The 26804-nt window shown below is 46.0% G+C and overlaps 1 protein-coding gene across 2 annotated transcripts in view; it reads right to left on the bottom strand.

Annotated features, from left to right (window-relative positions):
- Positions 1-297: 297 nt before the first annotated feature.
- DNMT3L (DNA methyltransferase 3 like) overlaps positions 298-26804 on the bottom strand; it is a 232382-nt gene continuing 205875 nt past the window's right edge. For both annotated transcript variants that reach the window (XM_030204938.1, XM_030204937.1), the window contains 2 exons: positions 15934-16019; positions 298-452 (listed from right to left, as the gene is read on the bottom strand). In XM_030204938.1, coding sequence (XP_030060798.1) covers positions 311-452; positions 15934-16019 — 228 coding nt within the window. In that variant the 3' untranslated portion in view covers positions 298-310. The remainder of the gene's footprint in view (positions 453-15933; positions 16020-26804) is intronic.

Below are 26804 nucleotides of genomic sequence, written 5' to 3' on the forward strand. Positions count from 1 at the left end.
GATCTTCCTTATTCTGTATTTAGGCAATATCTTACTGTTGCATTTAGAAATCCTGCTGGATATTTCTGAAATACACACTGAAAAAGAGAATTAAATCTCAGTTTGAATATTTGATAGTGACCAATCCCATTATTCCTGCATTTTCTTGTTTGTCTAACCAATTTCTTTTATAGCCTTTATTTTGGGCATTTTGTTGTTGCCATTTTATAAAAACTTGATTAAATAGAAAACAAAATGCTTGTGCAAGAATATTTGTTTATTTAACATATTTTAATATGCAGTTAAAGAAAATAAAAATGTCAGCTGTTGTCTATAAGAATTCTGGAAAACATTTGAAATATTCCTTCAGTGGAGCTAAAAACTTCTTCAACATCTCAGGCAAGGACTGAGTTTGAAAATCTCTCCGGAAAGATGTAGACAAGTCCAGGTCCCAGTCTGGCAAGGCATACTTACTGCAAGAGAAAGGAACAAAAAGGCAAACTAAGATTCAACTGGATTTCAGAGAAGTGCTAAGAGATATAGGAGGAACCATGAGGATTTTCTTACATACTCTCTAAGAGCCTAGGGACAGGGCAAGAGTAGTCTCCTATGTGTTTGACATCTGTGAGAGTCTGGAGACAGGGGAAGCAATCTCTTGCATGTTCTCTGCTTTTCCTTGTTGCAGCTTGGGAGCAAGGGAAGAGCATTCTAATGCATACTTGCCCATTGTAAGCTGGATATAGGAATACATCCGTTTCCTGTATGTTCACTCTCTATTCTCCACTCCTACCCCACTACATGACAACTGAAATTGGCCATTTCTTGAATAAGAATTATGGGCCCAATATTCAGCCAGAGGTGGACAGCATACTTGCTGTCTGCTGCTGGTGTTAAACCCAGATATTCAATGCCAGGCTGTTTCCGCTGACCAGCAACTGACTATCTGGATTTATTTTGGCCGATAAAAAGTTAACTGGCTATGCCAATATTCAGCGCTAACTGGTTAACTTTTTAGTGGTCAAAGATAGGCCTGCTATTTAAGCGGCCTATTTTGACCACTAAACATAGCCAGTTTGGCCCTGACTATCCACACCTAACCAGTTATATTACGCAATATAGCTGGTTAGCGATTAGCCACTAACTGGGATATTCAGTGGAAGATAACTGGTTATCTCCCGTTGAATATCCATGGTTGGGCGCTTAAATGTTATTTAACCAGCCAGGAGCCGTTCCTGTTGGTTAAATAGATTTGAATATCGGGAGGGGGTTGTCTTTCTTTCTGAGTTCCTATTCTATAGTTCTCCCACAAATCTAGACCACAGTACACACACACATGGAACTGCAGTATTAAGACTACATCAACTCTCACAATGAATGCCTAAAGACTTCCTTCTAGTATACAAGCCAGAGTACATAGGTTTCACAACACATGTATTTGTAGAGGCGGGGAAAAGGAATGAGGAAGGGGAAGGGGAGACAAAGGACACCAGATGATATGCTCAGATTTCTTCCTTTTGTCTGGGCCCCTGGTTTTAGGCTCGCTTCTCATGAAAGCAGTAATCAGAATCAGTGCACTGGCACTGAGGCTCTAATGAAAGAGAGAAAGGGCTCAAAGAGCCTGAGAGCGAGAAAAATTTTCAAATGCATGTGACACACTCCTAACATTTGTCACTGTGTCATAATCCCTTTCAGGGGCCCCCTTTGCCTCTCAAACTCATTGTGACTGAGGTGTATTTTGTGCCAAATTCATCGGCACTGCCATTTGCTCCTGGAGGTGTTTCTTTCTGTGCCAAGACCAACAGGCATCTCCACAGATGTGCGATGTGACTTCACTGAGGGGCCGCATAGGGCCAACAAGAGGCTTGCGAGATTGTGGTGTGCGACCACAGACATGTGCCCGAAGGGGAGTGTCCAAAGAAACACCCTGCCTCTTAGGAGCACCTTGTAGTACTAATGGAGCACTGGCAAAGTATTGGAATATTGCTAATGTTTGACTGGTGTTATTAAAGATGTTAATCTCCATAGGGAAGCCGAAGACAAGGGCCAAGTCTGGTGTGGCTGCTGTATCTGGATCAATGGGCAAACATCTTATCCCTGCGGGAGCTGTTGGTTCTCCAAGTTTGCAGGTACTATCTCCAGTTGGCATTTCTTTGAGCTTCTTGGAACATACTATTCTTCCTTGCCCTCCTAATAAGACATGCTCTTTTGGGGTGTTGGAAGTAGATGATTTATCTCCCTTGGAGTAGAGGCAGCTATGAGTTAAGACCCCAAACATTTTATTGACTTATACAAATTTGCCAACAGTTTTACTATTGCCTGAGGGGGTCCAGCAACCCAGTACTCAGGGGGGTCAGCAGGAAGTTACTTTAAAAGATTTATGGTTGCTTGTTTCTTGCATGGAGATTGGCTTTAAAATGTAATTACCTATAATGTGACTTTTTCTCAAGAGGCTGTTTTGGATAAACATTTATAATCATTGGAAGCCCAGGTGGCTCCTTTGTAGGCAGCCTCAGTTTTAGTGATGGGGTTGAGTTAATAAGTTAATCAATAGAAATAGAATAAAATAAAACAAGATGATACCTTTTTTATTGGACTAACTTAATATATTTTTTATTAGCTTTCAAAGGTAGCCCTTTCTTTGTCAGATCAGAAATAAGCAAATGTTGATAGATGACAGTATATATACAAGTGAAACATCAAAGCATTTCAGTGACAGTCTAACAGGATGAGGGTAGGCTAGCTGAGGGATAGGGAGGGCCAGGTGGATGAGGGACAGGGAGATATGCATGGTGATAAGAGGGTGTCAAAGCAGTAGAATTTTATGATTTATAATGGGCTAGAAAACCCAGATCTTTGTTAAGTCCTGTCTGGTGAGTGTCTTCAAAGGACTTACATTCCTGTATTGTTTTAAAGTTCCCTTTTAGTATTCTTACCATAAAATCATTGGTACAGTGTTCTGCTTTTTTAAAGTGCTGTCCCACAGAGGTGACATTCTGGTTGGTACTGGCATTTTTCATATATCTATGTAAATTAAATCTCTTCTTTAGCATCTGGCTTGTTTCTCCAATGTAGCACCCTTCGTCGCATTTTTTACACTGAATGATATATATCACATTGGAAGATGAGCGTGTGAAGAACTCCTTTATGTTTATTTATTTGTTACATTTGTATCCCACATTTTCCCACCTATTTGCAGGCTCAATGTGGCTTACATGGTACCGTAGAGGCGATCGCCAATACCAGTTATAACAAATACAAAGTGTAGTAGTGGTAAAGTAAAGTTCATGTGTGACAAATACATTGGGGAATCGTAAGAAGAAGAGTTACGTTGAATATTTTTCTTTTCTGAATGAATGTGGGATCCTGTGAAATGTTTTGGCATAGTTTGCAGCTGGATAACTCGTAACCACTCGCCTCCACCTACCCTCCTCTCCTCCTTCCTGTACACATTAATTGATTTGCTTACTTTATTTTTTGTCTATTAGATTGTAAGCTCTTTGAACAGGGACTGTCTTTCTTCTATGTTTGTGCAGCGCTGCGTACGCCTTGTAGCGCTATAGAAATGCTAAATAGTAGTAGTAGTAGTAGTAGATATATTTGAAGGATGTGTGCCACTCTCTTCTTTTTAAGTCTGTGTTGGAGCTTACTTCTCACTAGCTCGTGTTTCAAGTTGGGTGGCTGTTGGAAGACCAGCACTGGTGGGGATGGGAATATCTTTTTCAGTAATTCATCCTCCTGGAGTAGTGGCTGTAGATCTTTTATTATTTTTCTTAATTTTTCCAGCTCTGGGTTGTATGTCACTAATAAGTTAGAAGTACTTGAAAATGCCTGCACAGTTAGAAACCTGTATTTTAAAAAATTTCCTTGTATTTATCTGCTGTCACCCAAGATATTACTATCTTAAGGAAGTGTTAGCACTGCCTTTATCTGATACAATGGCTGTTGCTAATTACTATTATATTTCTAGTAAGAAATGGGTTTCATCAGATAGCTATCAAGATGTAGATCAGTTAATATCCCCAGAACTTGATTTAACATGATTTCTGGAAGACTCTCAGGACACTATTACTTCTAAGTCAACTCTCTTGGTGCCTTTTGTGAATGAGAAAGATAAACTTGCAGTTTTGCTGCAACATTTTAAAAACAAAGATATTTCCTTTTGTGGAGCCACAGTTATAGTATTTCCTTATGTTGCAAGACCTACTCAGCTTGGATGGAAAGCATTTTTGGCTTTGAAGCCTAGAGTCATAGCTCCTGGATCCACATATTTGCTCAAGTTTCTTTGTAAATTATGGGGTTTTGGCACACACTAGGCCATTTTTTACTGCAGCCGGGAAAAAGGCATTTTTCAATAGGGCAGTAAGTAGCTGTGCACTAAAATGAAAAGTAGCATACGGCTATTTACTGCCTGATCCCTTACTACCACCCACTGACCTATAAGTAAGGGCTCAAACGCTACCCATGTGGTAATCATGCAGCATGTGTCAATATGGCCGATTAACCCCAGGAATGCCCCCCATGGTAAAAAATAGAAAAAATACTTTCTACCACAGGAAACAGTGTGCACCAACTTTAAAACTACCGCAGGGTGCCCACGCTACCCCTGCGGTAGTGCTGATTTTGGCACACACTACCCACGTATTAGCCCTTGTAATCAACGCTCCTACTGGCTAAGTCCGAGCAGACTCCTCACCACCAGCCCGGAGCTCTCTGTTTTCCTCCTATTAAGTCAGGCTGTTTTAAACACAGTCCAAGTACAGCCAGGCTTCTCCCAGCACAGTTCAATTAAGTCAGGCTGTTTTAACCACATTCCAAGTACAGCCAGGCTTCTCTCAGCACAGTTCAATTAAGTCAGGCTGTTTTAAACACAGTCCAAGTACAGCCAGGCTTCTCTCAGCACAGTTCAATTAAGTCAGGCTTTGCGCGGGCTCAAAGCCTTGGGTCCCACCCTCTAGGTCAGTCTCTATTCTCCTGACCTCCTCCCGCTTGACCCAGGACTTCCCCCCTATACCTTGAGTGCTGGCTGAGCCATAGCCAAGAGCTCCATGGGTTCGTCTAAGATCAGCTCTGCCTCCTCTTGCTCCATTGCCTCTGGTTCATTCTCCTCTTCTCCTCCAGGAGCCCAGTCCATTTTCTCCTCTCCCCACCCCTTTTCCAGCTGATTACACTTTTCTTCATTAACTCTGATAGGCTGCTTTTCCTTCTCCTGCCACCGGTTCAGCCACCTCCTCCACCAGGGTGGTGACTCAGCTTTTCCCCTTTTCTGGTAGCCCCCTTCTGGAGCTTCTTGGTTCTGCACCCTATTTCTCCTTACCCTGGGTTCTCCTGGGGCTTTCTGGGAGTTGTAGTTTCTTATTGGTATGTCCCTCTTGGAAAAAAACTGAGCAACCTTAGGGTCTTCCCTCCTACCCTCCGGCTCTCTTTTCTCCGGGGGGGTAGCTGGGGTCCCTCTTCCTTTCGGCATATTCCTTACACCCTACCACTGCTTAGTAAAAGGACCCCATATGATATCTTTTCAGGATAAGGCTTGTGTATTTTAGGATTCTTTATAGTTGGATAAGTTCTTGCAAGGTCATAATGGGTGATCAGTTTAGCTTTTGAGTACAGGAGTCTTATTGTGCACTGTTATTAGTGTCAGATCCTTGTTTAAGTTTCTGATTTTGATTACTTATATTTCTTATTTTTTTATAATCACTTTGGGGCCCTTTTACTAAGCTGAACTCAAAAGTGGTCAGCACTGTTTGCAGTATGTAGGTTTCCCGTGTGCTGCGGCCAATTTTAGCCTGGTGGCAAAATGGCCACATTTTGTATATATTCCTGTAATGGCCATTACCGTGGAAGCCCTTACTGCTACCCATCTACTAGGTGGTAAGGGATCCTGCGCTAATCGAGCAGCATGCGGCAATGTACCTGTGCTACACAATTAGTGCAGGGCACACCTACTCACTACCCACTGACATGCCTCCCACGCCAAAAAATTAAAAGATTTTTTAGTGCAGGATTAGTGCGTGCTGATGGGCACACTACCGCAGAATGCCTCAGCATGTTCCCCAGCAGTGCTTTTTGGCATGTAATAGGCATGCGCTAGTGCCTTCCATGGCTTAGTAAAAGGGCCCCTTTCTTTCCTCTTGATGTGTGCTTGTTGGAATAAGATTTGGTGTTTTTTTCCATTATATTTTTGATTTCCTATTGACTTCCATATTCTTATGTTCTTTTTTTCAGAATTGTAAAATTAAAATCTTTCATCAAAAAAAACGAAAGAAAGAAAAGAAACTGTTTGAATAGAAGACAACAAAGGGCAATGGTGAATAGGGTTCAGTCTGAGAAAAGAGATGTTACTACAGGTGTACCACCTGGTCTGGTTCTTTTTAACATTTTTGTGAGCGATATTGCAGAAGGGTTGTCTGCTAAGGTTTGCCTCTGTGCGGATGTTACGAAAATCTGTAATAGAGTAGACACCCCTGGTGATGTGGATACCATGAGAAGGGATCTAGCAAAGCTTGGCCTAGAATTTGGCAGCTAACATTTAGGGCTCCTTTTACAATGCCATGCTAGCAATTCCGGTGAGGCAAACGCAATGAAGCCAATCAATTCCTATGGGCTTCATCACATTTGCCATGCCAGAACTGCTAGTGTGATATTGTAAAAGGAGCCCTTACTGTTTTAAAAAATGCAGGGTCATGTATTTGGGCTGCAAGAACTTGAAGAAGTCATACAGCACAATGGGTAAAGTACTTCTGTGCACAAAAGAAGGGTGGAACTTGGGGATGATCATATCTGATGATCTTAAGGTGGCCAAACAGGTAGAAAAGGCAACAGCAAACATTAGAAAAATCCTTGGGTGCAATGGTCAGCAGGAAAAAAAAAGAGGTGCCTCTGTATAAGTCTCCAGTGATGCTTCATTTAGAATACTGTGTACAATTCTGGAGTCCTCACCATCAAAAAAATATAAACAGGATGGGGTTGGTCCAAAGGGCAGCTACTATAATGGTCAGTGGTCTTTGTCATAAAGCATAAGAGGACAGACTTAAAGATCTCAATATGTATACTTTAGAAGAAAGGTAGGAGAGGGGAGATCAGATGCAGAGTTTTAAATTTAGCGCTATATTGTACTAATTGCCACTGAAGTATTTGTATAAATGGTGTGATGTGATCACGTTGTTTACAACCTTCTTTCAGTTGTGCTGCGGCATTCGTTAAACAGCCAGGCCTGAGAGCTATTTATTTTTGTGTTTCTTGAACTTACAAGACACATGTAAGCCTGGAGTCAATAAATTCCTTACAGTAAAAGTGAACATTCTCCTTTCATGCCCATGCAGGGGTGGAACTACCCTGCAAACAGCACAGGGTGATAAACACCTAGCACTGCTGGGCACCCATGTAAGAAATTAGGACGGTTCCTTAGCTTATTTAAGGCCCCAGTTTTCTACCACCCTGTAGCGTGTAGATCTTCCTCCCAGCGGTATATGGCCTTGTGGGAATGGGCCCTAAAAAATCACCCCCGTCTCAGGGCAACAGTAAAAGGACAGCACTCACAGGAAAGGAGGTTGTTGGATTCCTTGTTCCTAAAACCCAAGAAGCAGACTGAGCTCTAACTAGGGAAGAGCTGCACATCCTTTGAGAATAGTGGGTAAAGGGTTAAGAAGAACAGGCTACCCTGAGCAATTTTGCCAAGGAAGAAGGAGACTTCCCAAGAAGATGCTAGCTTAGACCCAGGGAAAGAAGTGGAGGCTTTTTTCCCAGGAAGAAACCATCCAGCCACCTAATGTCTAGTGAAGAGCTCACTAGTAAAGGACTGGAGCCAAGTTGAAGGGTGGAACTTATTGTTGAGCTTAATTAAGCTGTGGGCTGAGAAGAGAGTTATCCTCCAAAGGAGATGAACAGGAACATCCTGTAAAAAGAGACGGCATGTTCAAAGTGAATGGAAAATGGAGTTGGAGGGATGAGCTGGAGCTGTGTATTTAAAGTACCATTGAAAAAAACTGTATCTCTCCCAAGTGTCTTCCAAGAAGATACTGTACCAAGTTAAGTTGTCTTAGTAGTTAATCAGTGAAGTTGGAGTTGCAGTTATTTATCACCACCCCGCTTATCAAGACGTGGAGAGCTTGAGACAAATGGACACCAAAAGAGCAATTCAATAATTACATGCTTGCATATAACAAAGATTCTCCGAGGACAAGCAGGCTGCTTGTTCTCACTGATGGGTGACGACCACGGCAGCCCCTCCAATCGGAAACTTCACTAGCAAAGGCCTTTGCTAGTCCTCGTGCGCCCATGCGCACCGCGCATGCGCGGCCGTCTTCCCGCCCGAACCGGCTCGTGTTCATCAGTCTTCTTTTGTCCACGCTCGGTACGGTCGTGTTTTCGCCGTGTCGGGCCCCGCAAAGTCGACCTCGCGCGTTCGTCGTGTTGTTTCAAAAAAAAAAAACAAAAAAAAACAAAACCATTCTGTGTGGAAGGAGACTCTCCGGTCTTTTTTCCCCCCACTATTTTCAGCTTTTTCGCCCCGGTAAGTTTTCTTTCGTTGTCGGGGTAGGCTGCTTTTAGGCCTCGGGTCGAAGTTTTCTTCCCCTTGTTTTTCGGGTGCCTTTTCCGCCATTTCGACTTTTGATCTCGCCAGCGTGATTTTTCCGCCCATGACATCGAAGTCTCCCAGCGGCTTCAAGAAGTGCACCCAGTGCGCCCGGGTCATCTCGCTCTCTGACAGGCACGCGTCGTGTCTTCAGTGCTTGGGGGCTGGGCACCGCCCGCAGGCCTGTAGTCTGTGTTCCCTTTTGCAAAAGCGAACTCAGGTAGCGAGATTGGCCCAGTGGAACGTTTTGTTCTCGGGCTCTTCGTCGGCATCGGCACCGGGGGTATCGAGTGCATCGACGTCTTCAGCGTCCAGAACTTCATCATCAGCCGCCAGTGCATCGAGTGCATCGAGGCATCGGCCCTCTGCATCGGCGCTGAGACATCGGACAGCTGCATCGACGTCGGTGGTACCGGGACCTCGTCGGCTGATGTCGTCGGACGGTGGTGCTTCGTCTGGAGTGCAGGTGAGGGCTGTCCATTCCCCTGCTGGTGGCGGTGAGCCTTCGGGTGGGTCTCCCCCTACCCTGAGGGCTCCTGCGGTACAGCCCCCCCGAGACCGACCTCCTTCGGCCTCGGCCCCGAGGAAGCGACGGCTGGATTCTACGTCCTCCTCGTCGGTGCCGGGAAGCTCCGGTGACATGCTTCGTTCCAAGAAGTCGAAGAAGCATCGTCATCGGTCTCCTTCCCATGTCGGCACCGAGAGCTCTGGGTCGCCGAGGGAGTCGGCACCCAGCAGGCATCGGCACCGAGAGGACTGCTCACCCTCTGTTCAGGAGGTGTCGATGCGCTCCACTCTGGACAGCCCGGAACAGCCTCCACGCCCGGAACAGGTTCTGACATCGACGCCTGCATCGACCTCCATGCCTTTCTCTGCAGCCGCTCTGAACGAGAGCCTCCTGGCCGTTCTCCCAGAGATTCTGGGAGAGCTGTTGCGCCCAGCACCGCCGGTACCGTCGAGCGTGGCGCCGGCTGGCCCATCGCCCGAGGTGAGGTCTCCGACGTCGGTGCCGCGTGCGGTACCGGCTGCCGCCGCCTCCCAGGATGGCTCCCCGACTACGTCGGCGGAGGGAGCTTCACCGATGCGGGCGAGGGAGTCTACCTCTCGACGCCCCCATCGTGGACGTGGCTCCACAGAGTCGAGTCGGGCACGGTTGCAGACACAGGTCCGTGAACTTGTGTCTGACACCGAGGGTGAGGCCTCGTGGGAAGAGGAAGAAGACCCCAGATATTTCTCTGACGAGGAGTCTGAAGGTCTTCCTTCCGATCCCACTCCCTCTCCTGAGAGACAGCTTTCTCCCCCCGAGAGTCTGTCTTTTGCTTCCTTTGTCCGGGAGATGTCTACGGCCATCCCCTTCCCGGTGGTTGTGGAGGACGAGCCCAGGGCTGAAATGTTTGAGCTCCTGGACTATCCTTCTCCACCTAAGGAAGCGTCCACTGTACCCATGCACCATGTCCTAAAAAAGACATTGCTGGCGAACTGGACCAAGCCTTTAACTAATCCCCACATCCCCAAGAAGATCGAGTCCCAGTACCGGATCCATGGGGACCCAGAACTGATGCGCACTCAGTTGCCTCATGATTCTGGAGTTGTGGATTTGGCCCTAAAGAAGGCCAAGAGTTCTAGGGAGCATGCTTCGGCGCCCCCGGGCAAGGACTCTAGAACCTTGGACTCCTTTGGGAGGAAGGCCTACCATTCTTCTATGCTCGTGGCCAAAATTCAGTCCTACCAGCTCTACACGAGCATATACATGCGGAACAATGTGCGGCAGTTGGCGGGCTTGGTTGATGCGCTCCCCCCTGAGCAAGCCAAGCCATTTCAGGAGGTGGTCAGGCAGCTGAAGGCGTGCAGAAAATTCCTGGCCAGAGGGGTGTATGACACCTTTGATGTTGCGTCCAGGGCTGCTGCTCAAGGTGTGGTGATGCGCAGACTCTCATGGCTGCGTGCCTCCGACCTGGAGAATAGAATCCAGCAGCGGATTGCGGACTCGCCTTGCCGTGCGGATAATATTTTTGGAGAAAAAGTCGAACAGGTGGTAGAGCAGCTCCACCAGCGGGACACCGCATTCGACAAGTTCTCCCGCCGGCAGCCTTCAGCCTCTACCTCTACAGGTAGAAGATTTTTGGGGGGAAGGAAGACTGTTCCCTACTCTTCTGGTAAGCGTAGGTACAATCCTCCTTCTCGACAGCCTGCGGCCCAGGCTAAGCCCCAGCGCGCTCGCTCTCGTCAGCAGCGTGCGCCTCAGCCAGGCCCCTCGGCTCCCCAGCAAAAGCAAGGGACGAGCTTTTGACTGGCTCCAGCAGAGCATAGCCGACATCCAAGTATCAGTGCCGGGCGACCTGCCAGTCGGAGGGAGGTTGAAAGCTTTTCACCAAAGGTGGCCTCTCATAACCTCCGATCAGTGGGTTCTTCAAATAGTCCGGAAAGGATACACCCTCAATTTGGCCTCAAAACCTCCAAATTGTCCACCGGGAGCTCAGTCTTACAGCTTCCAGCACAAGCAGGTACTTGCAGAGGAACTCTCCGCCCTTCTCAGCGCCAATGCGGTCGAGCCCGTGCCATCCGGGCAGGAAGGGCTGGGATTCTATTCCAGGTACTTCCTTGTGGAAAAGAAAACAGGGGGGATGCGTCCCATCCTAGACCTAAGGGCCCTGAACAAATATCTGGTCAAAGAAAAGTTCAGGATGCTTTCCCTGGGCACCCTCCTTCCCATGATTCAGGAAAACGATTGGCTATGCTCTCTGGACTTGAAGGATGCCTACACACATATCCCGATACTGCCAGCTCACAGGCAGTATCTGCGATTTCAGCTGGGCACACGTCACTTCCAGTACTGTGTGCTACCCTTTAGGCTCGCCTCTGCGCCAAGGGTGTTCACAAAGTGCTTGGCTGTAGTAGCAACGGCACTTCGCAGGCTGGGGGTGCATGTGTTCCCATATCTCGACGATTGGCTGGTGAAGAACACATCCGAGGCAGGAGCCCTGCAGTCCATGCAGATGACTATTCGCCTCCTGGAGCTACTGGGGTTTGTGATAAATTATCCAAAGTCCCATCTTCTCCCAGTGCAGAAACTCGAATTCATAGGAGCTCTGCTGGATTCCCGGACGGCTCGCGCCTATCTCCCAGAGACGAGAGCCAACAACTTGTTGTCCCTCGTCTCGCGGGTGCGAGCGTCCCAGCAGATCACAGCTCGGCAGATGTTGAGATTGCTAGGCCACATGGCCTCCACAGTTCATGTGACTCCCATGGCCCGCCTTCACATGAGATCTGCTCAATGGACCCTAGCTTCTCAGTGGTTTCAGGCTGCTGGGGATCTAGAAGACGTGATCCACCTGTCCACGAGTTTTCTCGAATCCCTGTATTGGTGGACGATTTGGTCCAATTTGACTCTGGGACGTCCTTTCCAAATTCCTCAGCCACAAAAAGTGCTGACCATGGATGCGTCTCTCCTGGGATGGGGAGCTCATGTCGATGGGCTTCACACCCAAGGAAGTTGGTCCCTCCAGGAACGCGATCTGCAGATCAATCTTCTGGAGTTGCGAGCGATCTGGAACGCTCTGAAGGCTTTCAGAGATCGGCTGTCCCACCAAATTATCCAAATTCAGACAGACAACCAGGTTGCCATGTACTACGTCAACAAGCAGGGGGGCACCGGATCTCGCCCCCTGTGTCAGGAAGCCGTCAGCATGTGGCTCTGGGCTTGCCGTCACGGCATGGTGCTCCAAGCCACATATCTGGCAGGCGTAAACAACAGTCTGGCCGACAGGTTGAGCAGGATTATGCAACCTCACGAGTGGTCGCTCAATTCCCGTGTAGTGCGACAGATCTTCCAGGTGTGGGGCACCCCCTTGGTAGACCTCTTCGCATCTCGAGCCAACCACAAAGTCCCTCAGTTCTGTTCCAGGCTTCAGGCCCACGGCAGACTGGCATCGGATGCCTTCCTCCTGGATTGGGGGGAGGGTCTGCTGTATGCTTATCCTCCCATACCTCTGGTGGGGAAGACTTTGTTGAAACTCAAGCAAGACCGAGGCACCATGATTTTGATTGCTCCTTTTTGGCCGCGTCAGATCTGGTTCCCTCTTCTTCTGGAGTTGTCCTCCGAAGAACCGTGGAGATTGGAGTGTTTTCTGACCCTCATCACACAGGACGAAGGGGCGCTTCTGCATCCCAACCTCCGGTCCCTGGCTCTCAAGGCCTGGATGTTGAGAGCGTAGACTTTGCCTCTTTGGGTCTGTCAGAGGGTGTCTCCCGTATCTTGCTTGCTTCCAGAAAAGATTCCACTAAGAGGAGTTACTTCTTTCTACGGAGGAGGTTTGCCGTCTGGTGTGACAGCAAGGCCCTAGATCCTCGCTCTTGTCCTACACAGACCCTGCTTGAATACCTTCTGCACTTGTCTGAGTCTGGTCTCAAGACCAACTCTGTAAGGGTTCACCTTAGTGCAATCAGTGCATACCATTACCGTGTGGAAGGTAAGCCGATCTCAGGACAGCCTTTAGTTGTTCGCTTCATGAGAGGTTTGCTTTTGTCAAAGCCCCCTGTCAAGCCTCCTACAGTGTCATGGGATCTCAATGTCGTTCTCACCCAGCTGATGAAACCTCCTTTTGAGCCACTGAATTCCTGCCATCTGAAGTACTTGACCTGGAAGGTCATTTTCTTGGTGGCAGTTACTTCAGCTCGTAGAGTCAGTGAGCTTCAGGCCCTGGTAGCCCAGGCCCCTTACACCAAATTTCATCATAACAGAGTAGTCCTCCGCACTCACCCTAAGTTCTTGCCAAAGGTCGTGTCGGAGTTCCATCTGAACCAGTCAATTGTCTTGCCAACATTCTTTCCCCGTCCTCATTCCTGCCCTGCTGAACGTCAGCTGCACACATTGGACTGCAAGAGAGCATTGGCCTTCTACCTGGAGCGGACACAGCCCAACAGACAGTCCGCCCAATTGTTTGTTTCTTTTGATCCCAATAGGAGGGGAGTGGCTGTGGGGAAACGCACCATATCCAATTGGCTAGCAGATTGCATTTCCTTCACTTACGCCCAGGCTGGGCTGACTCTTGAGGGTCATGTCACGGCTCATAATGTTAGAGCCATGGCAGCGTCGGTAGCCCACTTGAAGTCAGCCTCTATTGAAGAAATTTGCAAAGCTGCGACGTGGTCATCTGTCCACACATTCACATCTCATTACTGCCTGCAGCAGGATACCCGACGCGACAGTCGGTTCGGGCAGTCAGTTCTTCAGAACCTGTTTGGGCTTTAGGATCCAACTCCACCCCCCGAGGGCCCTGTTTGTTCTGTTCCAGGCTGCACTCTCAGTTAGTTGGTAAATTTTTTAGGTCAATCTCAGTTATGTCCTCGCCGTTGCGAGGCCCAATTGACCATGTTTGTTGTTTTGAGTGAGCCTGGGGGCTAGGGATACCCCATCAGTGAGAACAAGCAGCCTGCTTGTCCTCGGAGAAAGCGAATGCTACATACCTGTAGAAGGTATTCTCCGAGGACAGCAGGCTGATTGTTCTCACAAACCCGCCCGCCTCCCCTTTGGAGTTGTGTCTTCCCTTGTCTTTGTCTTGCTACATACGGGACTGACGAACACGAGCCGGTTCGGGCGGGAAGACGGCCGCGCATGCGCGGTGCGCATGGGCGCGCGAGGACTAGCAAAGGCCTTTGCTAGTGAAGTTTCCGATTGGAGGGGCTGCCGTGGACGTCACCCATCAGTGAGAACAATCAGCCTGCTGTCCTCGGAGAATACCTTCTACAGGTATGTAGCATTCGCTATAGGCAAAAACGTCCAAATTCTGATTTAGATGTTCTATTGAAAATGCCCCTCTCTGTATGTATGTCTGTTCTTTCCATTTTTGTAGTTCCTTTCCATTTTACTTTTTTGGTTTTAGATTGTAAACCGCCTTAATCTGCAAGTTAGTGAAGGCGGTATAGCAAATGTAACTAAACTAAACTTTTCCCAGAGACAGTCACATATGGCAACATTTTAGTCATATAGGACTAGAGTCAGTAAATGGCACCAAAATTTGTGTGCCAAAAAATAAACACCAAGCACTATTCGATAAACGGTGCTATGAGTTGGGCACCATTTATAGACTAACACATAGTGCCAGGATCTGATTTACATCAACTGAAACCTGGTGTAAATCCTCATGTGTAAATTAGGTGCGGATCCCCCGGATTCTATAATTCTGCGTGCACCTTTACTGAACACCACTGACCTGCCCATGCTCTCCCATGGCCACATCCCCATTCATTTATGACCTAAGAGATCTGTGTGTGTATCGTTATAGAATAGTGCATAGCAAGATGCGTGCACAAATCCTAATTGTTGCCAATTAATGACAATTGTTAGTACCCAATTATCAGTGCTAATTGGCTCGTTACTCAACTGTGGGCACCATATATAGAATCCAGGGGATAGAGGGTAATTGTATAAGGAGCTGTATACTTTAAGCGGTAACATATGCATCCACTGTGGGATATTTTAGTCATTTCTGCAAGAAATTTTAAAGCAAAGGCAACCAAAATGAAAAGAGTGGCTCCCTTGTAAAGTAAGGCTAAATAGATTATGGCTCTTCAGTTTGAAGAAGAGATGACCAAGATGAGAAGTAACAGAGCATTACAGAGTCATAAGTGGGAATGATTATTTACTCATTCAAACAGTACCAGGACTAGAGGGTATTCTGATAAATTAATTGTTAGTAAGCAGATTTAAAACAAACTGAAGTAATTTTCTACTCAACACAGTTAAATTGTGGAATTTATGCACAATCCCCCCCCCCCCCCCCCCCCCAAATATTCAACCAGCGGCAGGTAGTATGATTAGCTGACACTGGCAGTGCTGACCCCAGATATTTAATTCTGGGCCGTATTCAGTGACCAGCACTGAATATCTGGTTTCAGTTTTGTCTGCAGCAACTTAACCGGTTAAGCTGATATTCAGTGCTAAATGGTTAAGTGCTTAGCAGTTAAAGATAGGCCACATAAATAGCAGGCCTATCTTAACTGCTAAACTTGGCCGGTTAGTGCTGAATATTCATGCTTAACTGGCTAAGTTGGGCAACATAGTTGGTTAACGGCTAGCCGCTAAGTGATAATATTCAGAAGAGATAACTGGCTTTCTCACACTGAGCTGTTGCTGGCCGATTAAATTGTGCTATCGGGCCCAATGTATCTATAAACCAAGTTCTCTGAAACATAAAATTTCTGAAATCCAAAACAATTCTATGACATAATTATTTTTCACAAGTTCCCAGATGATGCACACAAAACTTTTCTCCCTGTTATCGCTGTGCTACTCTAATGCAAACCCATGGCACAAATCACACAAACCTAACTTAGCTTCTCACTCGCTGGATTCAGGCTAAGAACAATAAGGGAAGATTCACCTCTTCAGGGATGGGATGTTACTCCAGACATGAACTTCACTGAAAATACCTTCATGCTGGACATCATAGATGGTAACTGGGTTTGTCTGTGAGAGAAGAAGGTGTTTGGATCAGAGAAATTTCACAACCAGGTGTGGAGGTGTATTTTCAAAGCACTTACAAAGTTATGTGGAGAGGCATTTTCAATATGACATCTAAGTCCGACTTTGGACGTTTTGCGAAAAACGTCCAAAATCTGAATAGGAGAAAAGGTCATTTTCGAAAGACAAAAATGTCTCTCTTTTGTTTTTGAAAATACAGTTCCGAACATTGTGATTTAGACGTTTTGTTTTTTTGGTCCATTTTCAAAAAAAGAAAAAAAACTGTCCAAGTGCAAAATGCACAAAATCAAGCCATTGGGAAATAGGAGGAGCCAGCATTTTTAGTAGGTTCATCCCCCTGACATCCCAGGATAGCAATTGGGCACCCTAGGGGGGCACTGCAGTGGACTTCATAAAATGCTCCCAGGTACACATCTCACCATTGCTCCCTTACCTTGTGTGCTGAGCCCCCCAAAACCCACCACCCCCAACTGTACACCACTACCATAGCCCTTAGAGGTGAAGGGGGCACCTATATGTGGGTAAGTTTTGGAGGGCTCACAGTTTCCACCACAAGTGTAACAGGTAGGGGGAGAAAGGAGCCTGGGTCCACCTTTCTGCAGTGCACTGCACCCAACACTAGACTAACTCCAGGGATCTGCATGCTATTCTAATGGACCAGAGTATAACATCTGAGCCTGGCATAGAGGTTGGTAAGTAATGTTTTTCATCATATTTTAGGGAGTGGGAGGGGGTTAGTGACCACTGGGGGGGGGGTGGAAAGGGGAGGTCATTCCTGATTCCCTCCAGTGGTCATCTGGTTATTTAGGGCACCTTTTTGTGCCTTAATTAGCAATAAAAACAGGTCTAGCTCAAAACGTCGAAGTTTTAGTCCTGGACGGTTTTCTTTTGTTCCATTATGAATGAAAAGGTCTAAGGAATGCCCAGGTTCCACCCTGAACATGCCCCTCACACTCCCCTTGAGATTTGGATGCACTTCTGGCGGACTTCAGAGAAAAACATCTAAAAATAGATTACGAAAATGCTGATTTGAACGTTTTTGTGAGAAAAATGAGCTCGCTAGTAACCTATGGAACTTTGTAAGTCTGCTTTAAAAATGAGCCCCATATTCTATCAAGAGTTAATTGTTATTTATAGGCAATCTAACAATCATGTTTTCTCTCTTCTCATGGCTCTACCTTTGGTCCTTATTTGCTTTCACATTTAATTCATACAAATTTGCTCAGTAAAATATCTATTTACAAGAATACATTGCGAACACTAGTACACTTGTTATTAGTAACTTGGACCACTGCAATTCCTTATTCCAGGGAATTCAAACCACTGAGATTCAGCAACTTCAGCTTACTCAGCAGTTAAACTAATTACTGGAGCAAGGAAGTATTATCACACAACTCCTTTATTGCAGGCAGAACACTGGCTGCTTATCTCACACAGGGTTATATACAAACTATTAACATTGATTCATAAAATACATCATACAGGTCTGCCCTTATTTTTGTCTTGACTAATAATTCCTTACTCGTTTCTCAGAGAGCTTTGCTTATCCTATCAAAATCATTTTGTTATTCCTTCATTTAAGTGCAGTAGACTTGATAACCATTCATAGCTCTGTCTTCAATGTTGTAGAGTCTATAATGTAGACCCTACACTTTGGAACACTCTGACTAGCCATTTACAACTGGGAATACCATTTCTACCCACTCAATAATGAACGCCCACCATATACAACTTCCCTAACAACTCTCCTCCTTCTTCCCTCTTCTCTTCCTTAATCGCTACACATTATTAACTGTATCTGATCTCCCTTCCTAATCGCTCCACATTACTAACTGTATCTGATTTCCTTATATAACAATGTTAACAAATCTATGTAAGCCACATTGAGCCTGCAAATAGGTGGGGGAATGTGGGATACAAATGCAATAAATAATTACATTTCAGGTATTTAAAAAGAGGCTTAAAACCCATTCTTTTTACAGATGCATTTCATGTTTAATATTCCTGCTTAAATTCACTTTCTAGTGACAGGGTGGAATATGTCAGAACCTACAAGGAGTACTTAGTTGATGCAGCTGTGACTTTTTCTTTCTCTTTTTTTACTTGAATATATTGTATTTTTAAAAAGCTTATTTTATGTTGTTTTTAATGTAAACCGCTGAGAGGGTCAACAGGTGAAAAACGTCTAGGACAGCCAGATGATGAAAGGATGGATACAATGTAACACCAGTGTAGTAAATAAAGGATAGTTTATTGGATGGACACAAATCTGATGTGGCCACGTTTTGGCATTTGCCTGCATCAGGAGTATTGTTTCTGAAATTCAAATCAAATCAAATGAACTTATTACATATATATCTGTAATTAAGAACTAGATTCTATAAATGGTGCCTAAATTATTGCCCCCCCCCAAAAATAGCGCTTATCGCTGTTCTATAAACAACACTCTCAGGCTTCCTTAAATAGATGGGTCTTCAATGCTTTTCTGAAGGGCAAAAGGCCGTTGATTTTTAGGATTGGTCTTGGTAGTGTGTTCCAAAGCTGGCTACCCAGAAAGGTAAAAAAAGAAAAAAAGGTGCCGGTATTCATTATGGGCGGGTCATCAATATGGCTCCACCCCCATGATAGCCACACCCACATTAGCCACACCCCTTAAACCAGCTATGGCGCATATAAACAGACATCATTGAAAATATTATACTAGTATAGGAAAAAAATAACGTGATTTTTTTCATCAGAAATAATTTCTGTAAGCTATTACAGCTCCAGTATACCCAGTGCAAAATAAGACAGCAGATGTAAATTCTCAAATTGGACATATTTCAAACACTAAAATAAAATGATTTTTTTCTACCTTTTTTGTCTGGTGACTTTGTTTTTCTATTCATCACAGTCTCTGATTCTGCTGCTCTCTATCTGTTCCCTTAACTCCGTTTCCAGAGCTTCCTTTCCATTTATTTCTTCACTTTCCTCCTTTCTTCTTCATTTCTTGCCATACATCCACAAGTAAAAGCTGGGTCCTCCTCCATGGAATTGACTGGAGGAGGTATAACGTGGATCCAGCTTTTGCCTATTTTCTCCATCCATGTGCAGTTTTTCTCCTTTCTTCTCTTTCCCTCATCTCCATCCATGTGCATCTTCTTTTTTTTCTTTCCATCCCTCCATCCATGTCCAGCACTTCTCCTCTCCTCCCATCCATATCCAGCAATTCTCCTCTTTTCCATGCCCAGTGATTCTCCTCTCTCCCCTCCCCCCTCCATGTCCACTGATTCTCCTCTCTCCCCTGCCCTCCCCTCCATGTCCAGCAATTCTCTCTCCCCTGCCCTCCCATCCGTCCAGCGATTCTCCTCTTTTCCATGTCCAGCGATTCTCCTCTCTCCCCTGCCCTCCCATCCATGTCCAGCGATTCTCCTCTCTCCCCTGTCCTCCCCTCCCATCCATATCCAGCAATTCTCTCTTCCCTGCCCTCCCCTCTCATCCATGGCCCAGCGATTCTCCTCTGTCCCCTGCCCTCCCCTCTCCCATGTCCAACGATTCTTCTTCCAGCCCATCCTCTTTCTCCACTGCCTGCCAGCATCGGACTCAGCAGCGCGAACGGTGCAGGCAGCGATTGAAAGAGGCTGTCAGCATCGGAGCTTCCCTCTGCGAGTCCCGCCTATGCGGAAACAGGAAGGTGAAACAACATAGGCGAGATTCGCAGAGGGAAGCTCCGACGCTGACAGCCTCTTTCAATCGCTGCCTGCACCGTTCGCGCTGCTGAGTCTTAAAAAAAAAAAGTAAGTAGGGGACTAAGAGGAAGTGCAGGACTCGCCGGGGGGGGGGGGGGGGGAAAAAAAGGTGCCGGTACGCTGTACCGTTGCGTACTGGCACAAAAAAAAGCACTGCAGCTTTGAGACAACAGGATATATTTGGAAATTTCTGATGATCCTTCAGACCACATTTTTACTCAAGTAGAATCTTTAGCTCAAGAAGCAAGGACAACATTTTGACATACAAGACATTTAAAATACCATTTTTTAAACATTCTTCCTAAAATACATAAAAATTTTGAAAATCATCCAGGTAATCTGATTGTTTCTGCAAGGGACTCCCTCCTTGAAAGAATATGTAAATATGTGGATACTTTTCTATCTCCCTTGGTGATGCAGAACAAATCATATCTTAAAGATACAACTTACTTTTTTAATATATTTCAATCTTTATCAATGTCATGTTTTTAATCTTCATGGCTATTAGTTTCTTTGGATGTGTGTTCCTTATATACAAGTATTTCTCAGGGTCAAGTATCGGAAATAATAAGTAATACTATTGAACAAAGCCCTCGTCCGCATGACGTACCAACAGAATTTTTTGTAAATCTCAGCAAGATAGCTTTGATGCAAATAGGGGTAGCCATGGGGGTGTTGTTTGCACCCTCTGTAGCAAACTTGTTTATGTCATCTTTCAAAGATCAATGGGTGTATTCCTCAATATATTACAAGAAGGTGGTCAGCTGGTACGATTAACAGATCAGAATAAATACACAAAGGGTTTCAAATTTTCCAAATATCCCCCAAAAAGCATGAAACATGCAGTCAACTAACAAGATGGCTAACTCAGACTCTGTGTTTAAATAAACGAGGCCTCAAATCTTAACAGACTGGCCTGACCAAATGTGTCAGTCTTTCCCAAAGGAAAGACTTGAAGCATTTAAAGAGAGCTCTTTTATGAACTGGAACAGTAGAAACTGGATGATCTGGTATTGGGAAAGGATGCTTCTTCAGTTAAACTAAGTATTTGTGGGAATTTGTTTTGATATAACTCGTGAACTACCAGCAATGTTTGTTGTAACTTTCTGGATTTGATGTGGACATTTTTGTTTTTTTTTTATGACTAAAACAGACTGTGTGGGTTTTAGCTATTTTTCTCGGGTTTTTTGGTGAGCAACTTTTTTCTCCATTCTTTGAGTTTTTTTTGTTGCTATCTTTTTTCAGGAGAAGGATAATTTATGTTTAAATCATCTTTATTAAGGTGAAGCCAACATTTACAAGTAGGACTCCGAAGATTCATAAGATCTCATCATTCAAAAAAAACGATAAACATTTTGAAATTATTCCTATCCAAAACAGTACTAAATCTTCCCTCCTCCCTCCCTCACCTGGCGTACATCACTGTTAACCATAACAGTCCCTCAGAGGTACAATCATGGCTGGTTCAACAGCTGGCTTCTCACCCTGGGGTGTAGGGTATCCCAAAAGCATTCCCAGACACGCTGAAAGTCTTCCCCTTCTGTGGAGGCAAGGTCCTTGATATCAAAACGTTCCCATTTAAGCAAGTCGATCATGTGTGTTCGCCACATTGTGAAGGTAGGGCCAGTAGGCTGTCTCCAGCAAATCAGTATGACTTTCTGACCAATCATAATTGCACATTGTAGGAAATGTTTAAAACCTACCAGGGCAGGTGTTTGGTATTGAAATACATTGAACAACAGTAACGAATTCTTCTTCACTTGTTGATTCCACAGTCTATTTATACTTTGTAAAATCTGTGACCAAAATTTGTTGACAAAGGAGCATTTCCAAAACATATGGCTTAAATTTGCCGAGTTCTGATTACACTTTGGGCAGTTTCCAGTGGTTCCAAATGATGCTTGATATACTCTGAGTGGTGAAATATAGAGCCTCAGTGTGAATTTATATTGTAATTCCCAATATCGGATGAAAGAGGACTGCTTCTGTATGTCCATAACAAACTGTTTAAACTGTTCCATTGCTACTTCTTCTTCCAACTCCCTGGACCACGCTTGGGCAAATAAACTGTAATCCAAATCCTCTGTGGAATCCAACAGATACCTGTGATAAAATCGTAATGGTACGACTGCTTGTGCTCCCAGGGTCAGAGCTGTGTTCAAAGTGTCCTGTACATCCTCCGTCAGATTCTCCCAGCCCAGTGCTCTAGTATAATGTCGCAGTTGTAGGTATGAGAATAAGTTGGTGGGTGGCCAATTATGTTCACGCTGCAGCTCTGCGAAGAGCTTTAGTCTGCCCTCCTCATCCAGTAGTTGAACCAAGTATTAGATTCTCATTTGCTTCCACCGTGAAAACACTGAAGACATGGTACCTGCCGGAAAATCTGGATTATGAAATAAGGATAACTAGGGTGTAGCTGCAGCGGAGAAGTGATGGTGCCTGCACAGCCAGCACCAGTTTGCTATTGCTGACAGCAAAAGCGGGTTGTGATGTAATGCAGAGTCAGTCTTTCCTGGGATGGTGTGTAGTAGCCAACTGATGTGTACCTTGGGCGACATACAGGCCTCCAACTGCACATTAGAAAATGTACCCAACTGTGTGAACCAGTCATTTATATGCCTCATGGAACAGGCTATTGACAAATACCGTATACTAAGCAACCCCATACTTCCCTGAGCTTTTGGCTTTTGCATTATTACAATAGGTAATCTAGGTCGCTTCCCTCTCCATAGAAACCCCTGAATCGCTGCATTCAGTAATCTTTCTTCCCTCTGTTTTAAGTATAATGGTAGCATTTGAAACAAATATAGCCAACGGGGGGCTAGTAGCATGTTAAACCAGCCTATCCTCCCGACAAGGGAAAGTGGGCTCTCTGTCCAAAGTAGTAACATTCTCTTAGTCTCTTTTAGCAAAGGACGAACATTCATGTCATATAATTGCGATAGATCCCCAGTTGCATTAACTCCTAAATATTTAACTTGATGAGTGGCTCACTGAAAAGGAAAGTGCCCCGTCCACTGTTCTTTAATGAAGTCTGTTGAAGGAAGGGCCACTGATTTATCCAAATTTAAGTGAAAGTCAGACAATGCTCCATATTGTTTAAGCTGTTGCATTGCTAGTGGTAATGACTCTTGTGGCTCTTTCAATATTTAAAGCAAATCATCCACATAAGCTAATGTTTTAATTGAGTGGCCATTCACTTCCGCTCCCTGTATCTCCTTATCATACATAATAAAGGCTCCAGCGAAAGGAGAAACAACAGCGGGGACAAGGGACATTCCTGACGAGTGCCTTTGCCTATAGGGAATTCTTCTGTCCTTATGCCATTTACCAATACCGCCACCCTAGGGGATGAGTATAATGTCATGATCGCTTGCACATACCACCCCCTTAAGCCCACCCAGCGCAGTGTCTGAAACAGAAAGGGCCACCCTACCATATCAAACGCCCCATCCACGTCTAGGCTGGCAATTAAATAAGGGGTGTCAGAATTTCTCCCTAGGAGCAGTGCCTGTAGTAGCTTTCGTACATTCAGCAATGACTGTCAGCCCCTTACAAAGCCCACTTGCTCTTTTTGTATTATATGGGGTAATAAGGGCGCTAGCCTGTCTGCTAAGATTCTAGACAATATCTTTACGTCATCAGAAGGCGGGACTAAGGGCACGATGAACAAACTCATCGAAGCAAGCAGGGAGGGAAGGCTGGAGACGCAGCAGGGCTTAAATAAGGCAGCGCTTCAACGGAGAGGTAATAAACAAGATGGATGGGAGCTGGGGGGAGACGGTTGGGGCGAAGGAAAATCGCTGCACATGTTTGGGAGCGGCAGGGGAGGGAGGAGAATTGCTGGGCAGGGATTGGTAGAGGGGGGCAGGGAGAGAAGCCAATTGCTGGGCAGGGATGGGTAGAGGGGAGAGAAGCCAATTGCTGCTGGGCAGAGATGGGTAGAGGGGGCAAGGGAGAGAAGCCAATTGCTGTTGGCAGGGATGGGTAGAGGGGGCAGGGGAGAGAAGCCAATTGCTGCTGGGCAGGGATGGGTAGAGGGGGCAGGGGAGAGAAGCCAATTGCTGGGCAGGGATGGGTAGAGGGGGGCAAGGGAGAGAAGCCAATTGCTGGGCAGGGATGGGTAGAGGGGGCAGAGGAGAGAAGCCAATTGCTGGGCAGGGATGGGTAGAGGGGGGCAGGGGAGAGAGGAGAGTTTCAGGACATGGATGGAGGGGAGGGCAAGAGAAATTCTGGACATGGATGGAAGGAAGGGAAGGGACAAGGGAGAGAGAAGAATTGCTGGACACGGAGGGAAGATAGAGGAAGGAGATTAGATGAGGGAAAAGGAAGTGAGGAGAGAAACTGCACATGGATGGAGAAAATAGGCAGAAGCTGGATCCACTGTACAGTCAAGTCTGCGGAGGACCAGAAATGAAGAAGAAAGGAGGAACGAAAAGAAATACATGGAAAGGAAGCCCTGGAAACGGAGTCAAGGGAACAGATAGAGAGCAGCAGAATCAGATAGTGGGCCAGCATGATCAGAGAAACAAAGTCACCAGACAACAAAGGTAGAAATTTTTTTTTTATTTTCATTATAGTGTTTGGAATATGTCCACTTTGAGAATCAGGTGCTGAACGTTAACAGTTTATATTTATTTACTTATTTATGGCATTTTATCCCATATTAAACATGAATTAGATTGGAACCTGGGATCATTTAATTTTTTTTTTCCTGGAGAGAGTAATGCATTGCCCCCCCCCCCAGCTATAGCCAGCTCTGTAATTTTGGGGGGGCACAGAGGTGGACGCGGGGGCGCAGAGATGGATGGGGGCGCAGTGGTGGACGAGGGGGCACCGAGGTGGACCGGGGACAGAGCCTGTTAAAAATTTACCAGCACACCACTGCATATACCCTCCCTCTGATGCATACTGAGTGCTAAAATGCTGTTTAAATAACTCTGCAAGGCGACTTCCGGTTGGGGAATGGAGTAGAGAGGCGGAAGGTGAAGCTACTCCGGGACACGAAGTGATCCGCACTCGTAAACAGCGTTCTAAACGAAAATAAAGCGCTTACCTGAAAGCGGGAAGGTGCCCTGCACAGGCGAGAGCCAAACAGCTGAAAACCGCGAGCCATGGCGGCGAAAATAGGGCGGAAAGAGCCTAAAGACCGAGCACGCCCCGGAGAAAACAAAATGGCGGATAAAGGAGCGCCTGACTCGCCCTCGCCTAGTTCGCTTTGGGCCGCGGAGATCACTGAGGAAGTGAAGGCGGCAGTGGAGCAGACGATCGATCATAAAATGCAACTGATCATAGATAAGCTGGACGGCATGGAAGAGAGGCACACCACGCTGATGACGGAGTTGCACGAGGTACAGCAGCGAGTGGGGCAGGCGGAGGAGGAGATCCGGAAAGTAGCAGAGGAGCACCCGAAAATGGCCCGTAGAATGGGAGAGCTGGAAGCGAAGCTGGAGGACCTTGAGAACCGCTCAAGGAGGAACAATTTGAGACTAGTGGGACTCCCAGAGAGTTTGGGGGAAAAAAATCTGAGTGCTTTTCTTGAAAAATGGCTGCCGGGAGCGTTGGAACAATCAGGTCTGGAAGGCAAGTTGAGAATAGAGCGGGCACACCGGCTGGGACCCAGACATGACAACGCAGAGAGACCACGAGTGACCATATTAAAGATCCTGAACTATGCTCATAAGATGGAGATTCTGCAGTGCCTGAGAGCAGGGCAGAAATTGGAATACCAGGGGAAAAAAATTTTATGTTTCCAAGACTATTCGCAAAAAGTATCTGCAGCCAGAAGGGACTTTGCCCCCATCTGCTCAGCTTTGTTTGATCTTAAGTATAAGTTTAGTCTCCTGTACCCAGCAAGATTGAAGGTGATTCATAATGGCCAAGCAGTCTTCTTTGAATCAGTGAGGGAGGCTAAAGATTTTGTGAATAAACTGAAAGGAGCAGACGGAGGAGCACCTGGAGAGAACATTGGTTGAAGTGAACACCGAATAGTAGATCACAATGAAAGGCCGACAGAGAGATGGGGATTAAAGACAGCAGAAACATGGAGGAGACTTTGCGTTGATTAACACACATGTTGATGGTGACTCGTCGTTGCGAGCCAAAAGGACTTCTGGTTGCAGTTGTGCGCAGACTGTTTACTGATCAAGGACACCAGAGGGCTGTAGCCCTCAGAACAATAAGAGAGTGTCCTAATCCTGGGGACACGGAAGCTCACTTGCCTTTGGGCATGTTGGGGGTAAAGTATACTGGGGGGGGAGAGGGGGGGGGAAGGGTTTAAGGGGAAGAAGGGAGGGCGGAATAGGAAGCAAGGGGTAGGCCAAAGAAGGGTTAAGAAGAATGGGCGAATGTGGGTGAATGTGATGTATGTAAGAAAGATGTGGCTGTTTGTTTATAATGGTGGGCGAAATGTAGACAAAGAACTGAACCCGGGAGGTGGAGGCTGGGACACCTCCGGGGTGTATAAAAATTGGAAAGCAGAATTGGAGCCACACATTAATATACAGGGATGACAACTTTAAAGATTGTGACTTGGAATGTGGGGGGCATTCACTCACCAATAAAGAGACAAAAAATCTTGAAGGTCCTTAATGACCAGAAAACGACAATAGCCCTCCTACAAGAAACGCACTTGACACATATAGAACATGAGAAGCTAAAGAGATGGTGGGTGGGTGAGGTCATAGATTCCCCGGCAGTAGGAGGGAAAGGAGGAGTGATAATTTTGATTCGTAAGGGGCTGCATGTGAAAATACGGAAAACTGTAAGGGACACTAGAGGGCGGTATGTTCTGGTGGCCCTGGAGATAGAGAGGCAACCAATGTTGATATGCAATATATATGCACCCAATACTTTTGAGAAGGTGTTTTATAAGACGCTCTTGCGCAGAATGCAAGACATGGGAGAAAGCCTTGTAGTGATGGGTGGTGATTTCAATGAAGTCAGAGACCCGCTACTAGACAGATCGAGGCCGACGGGGAGGGAGCTGTCCAGGGGCCAGAGGGGGTTGGGGTTACTAGAGGAGGCGCTGGATGTGATAGAT

Source organism: Microcaecilia unicolor, chromosome 5 (assembly GCF_901765095.1).
Source record: "Microcaecilia unicolor chromosome 5, aMicUni1.1, whole genome shotgun sequence".
NCBI classification, from domain to species: domain Eukaryota; kingdom Metazoa; phylum Chordata; class Amphibia; order Gymnophiona; family Siphonopidae; genus Microcaecilia; species Microcaecilia unicolor.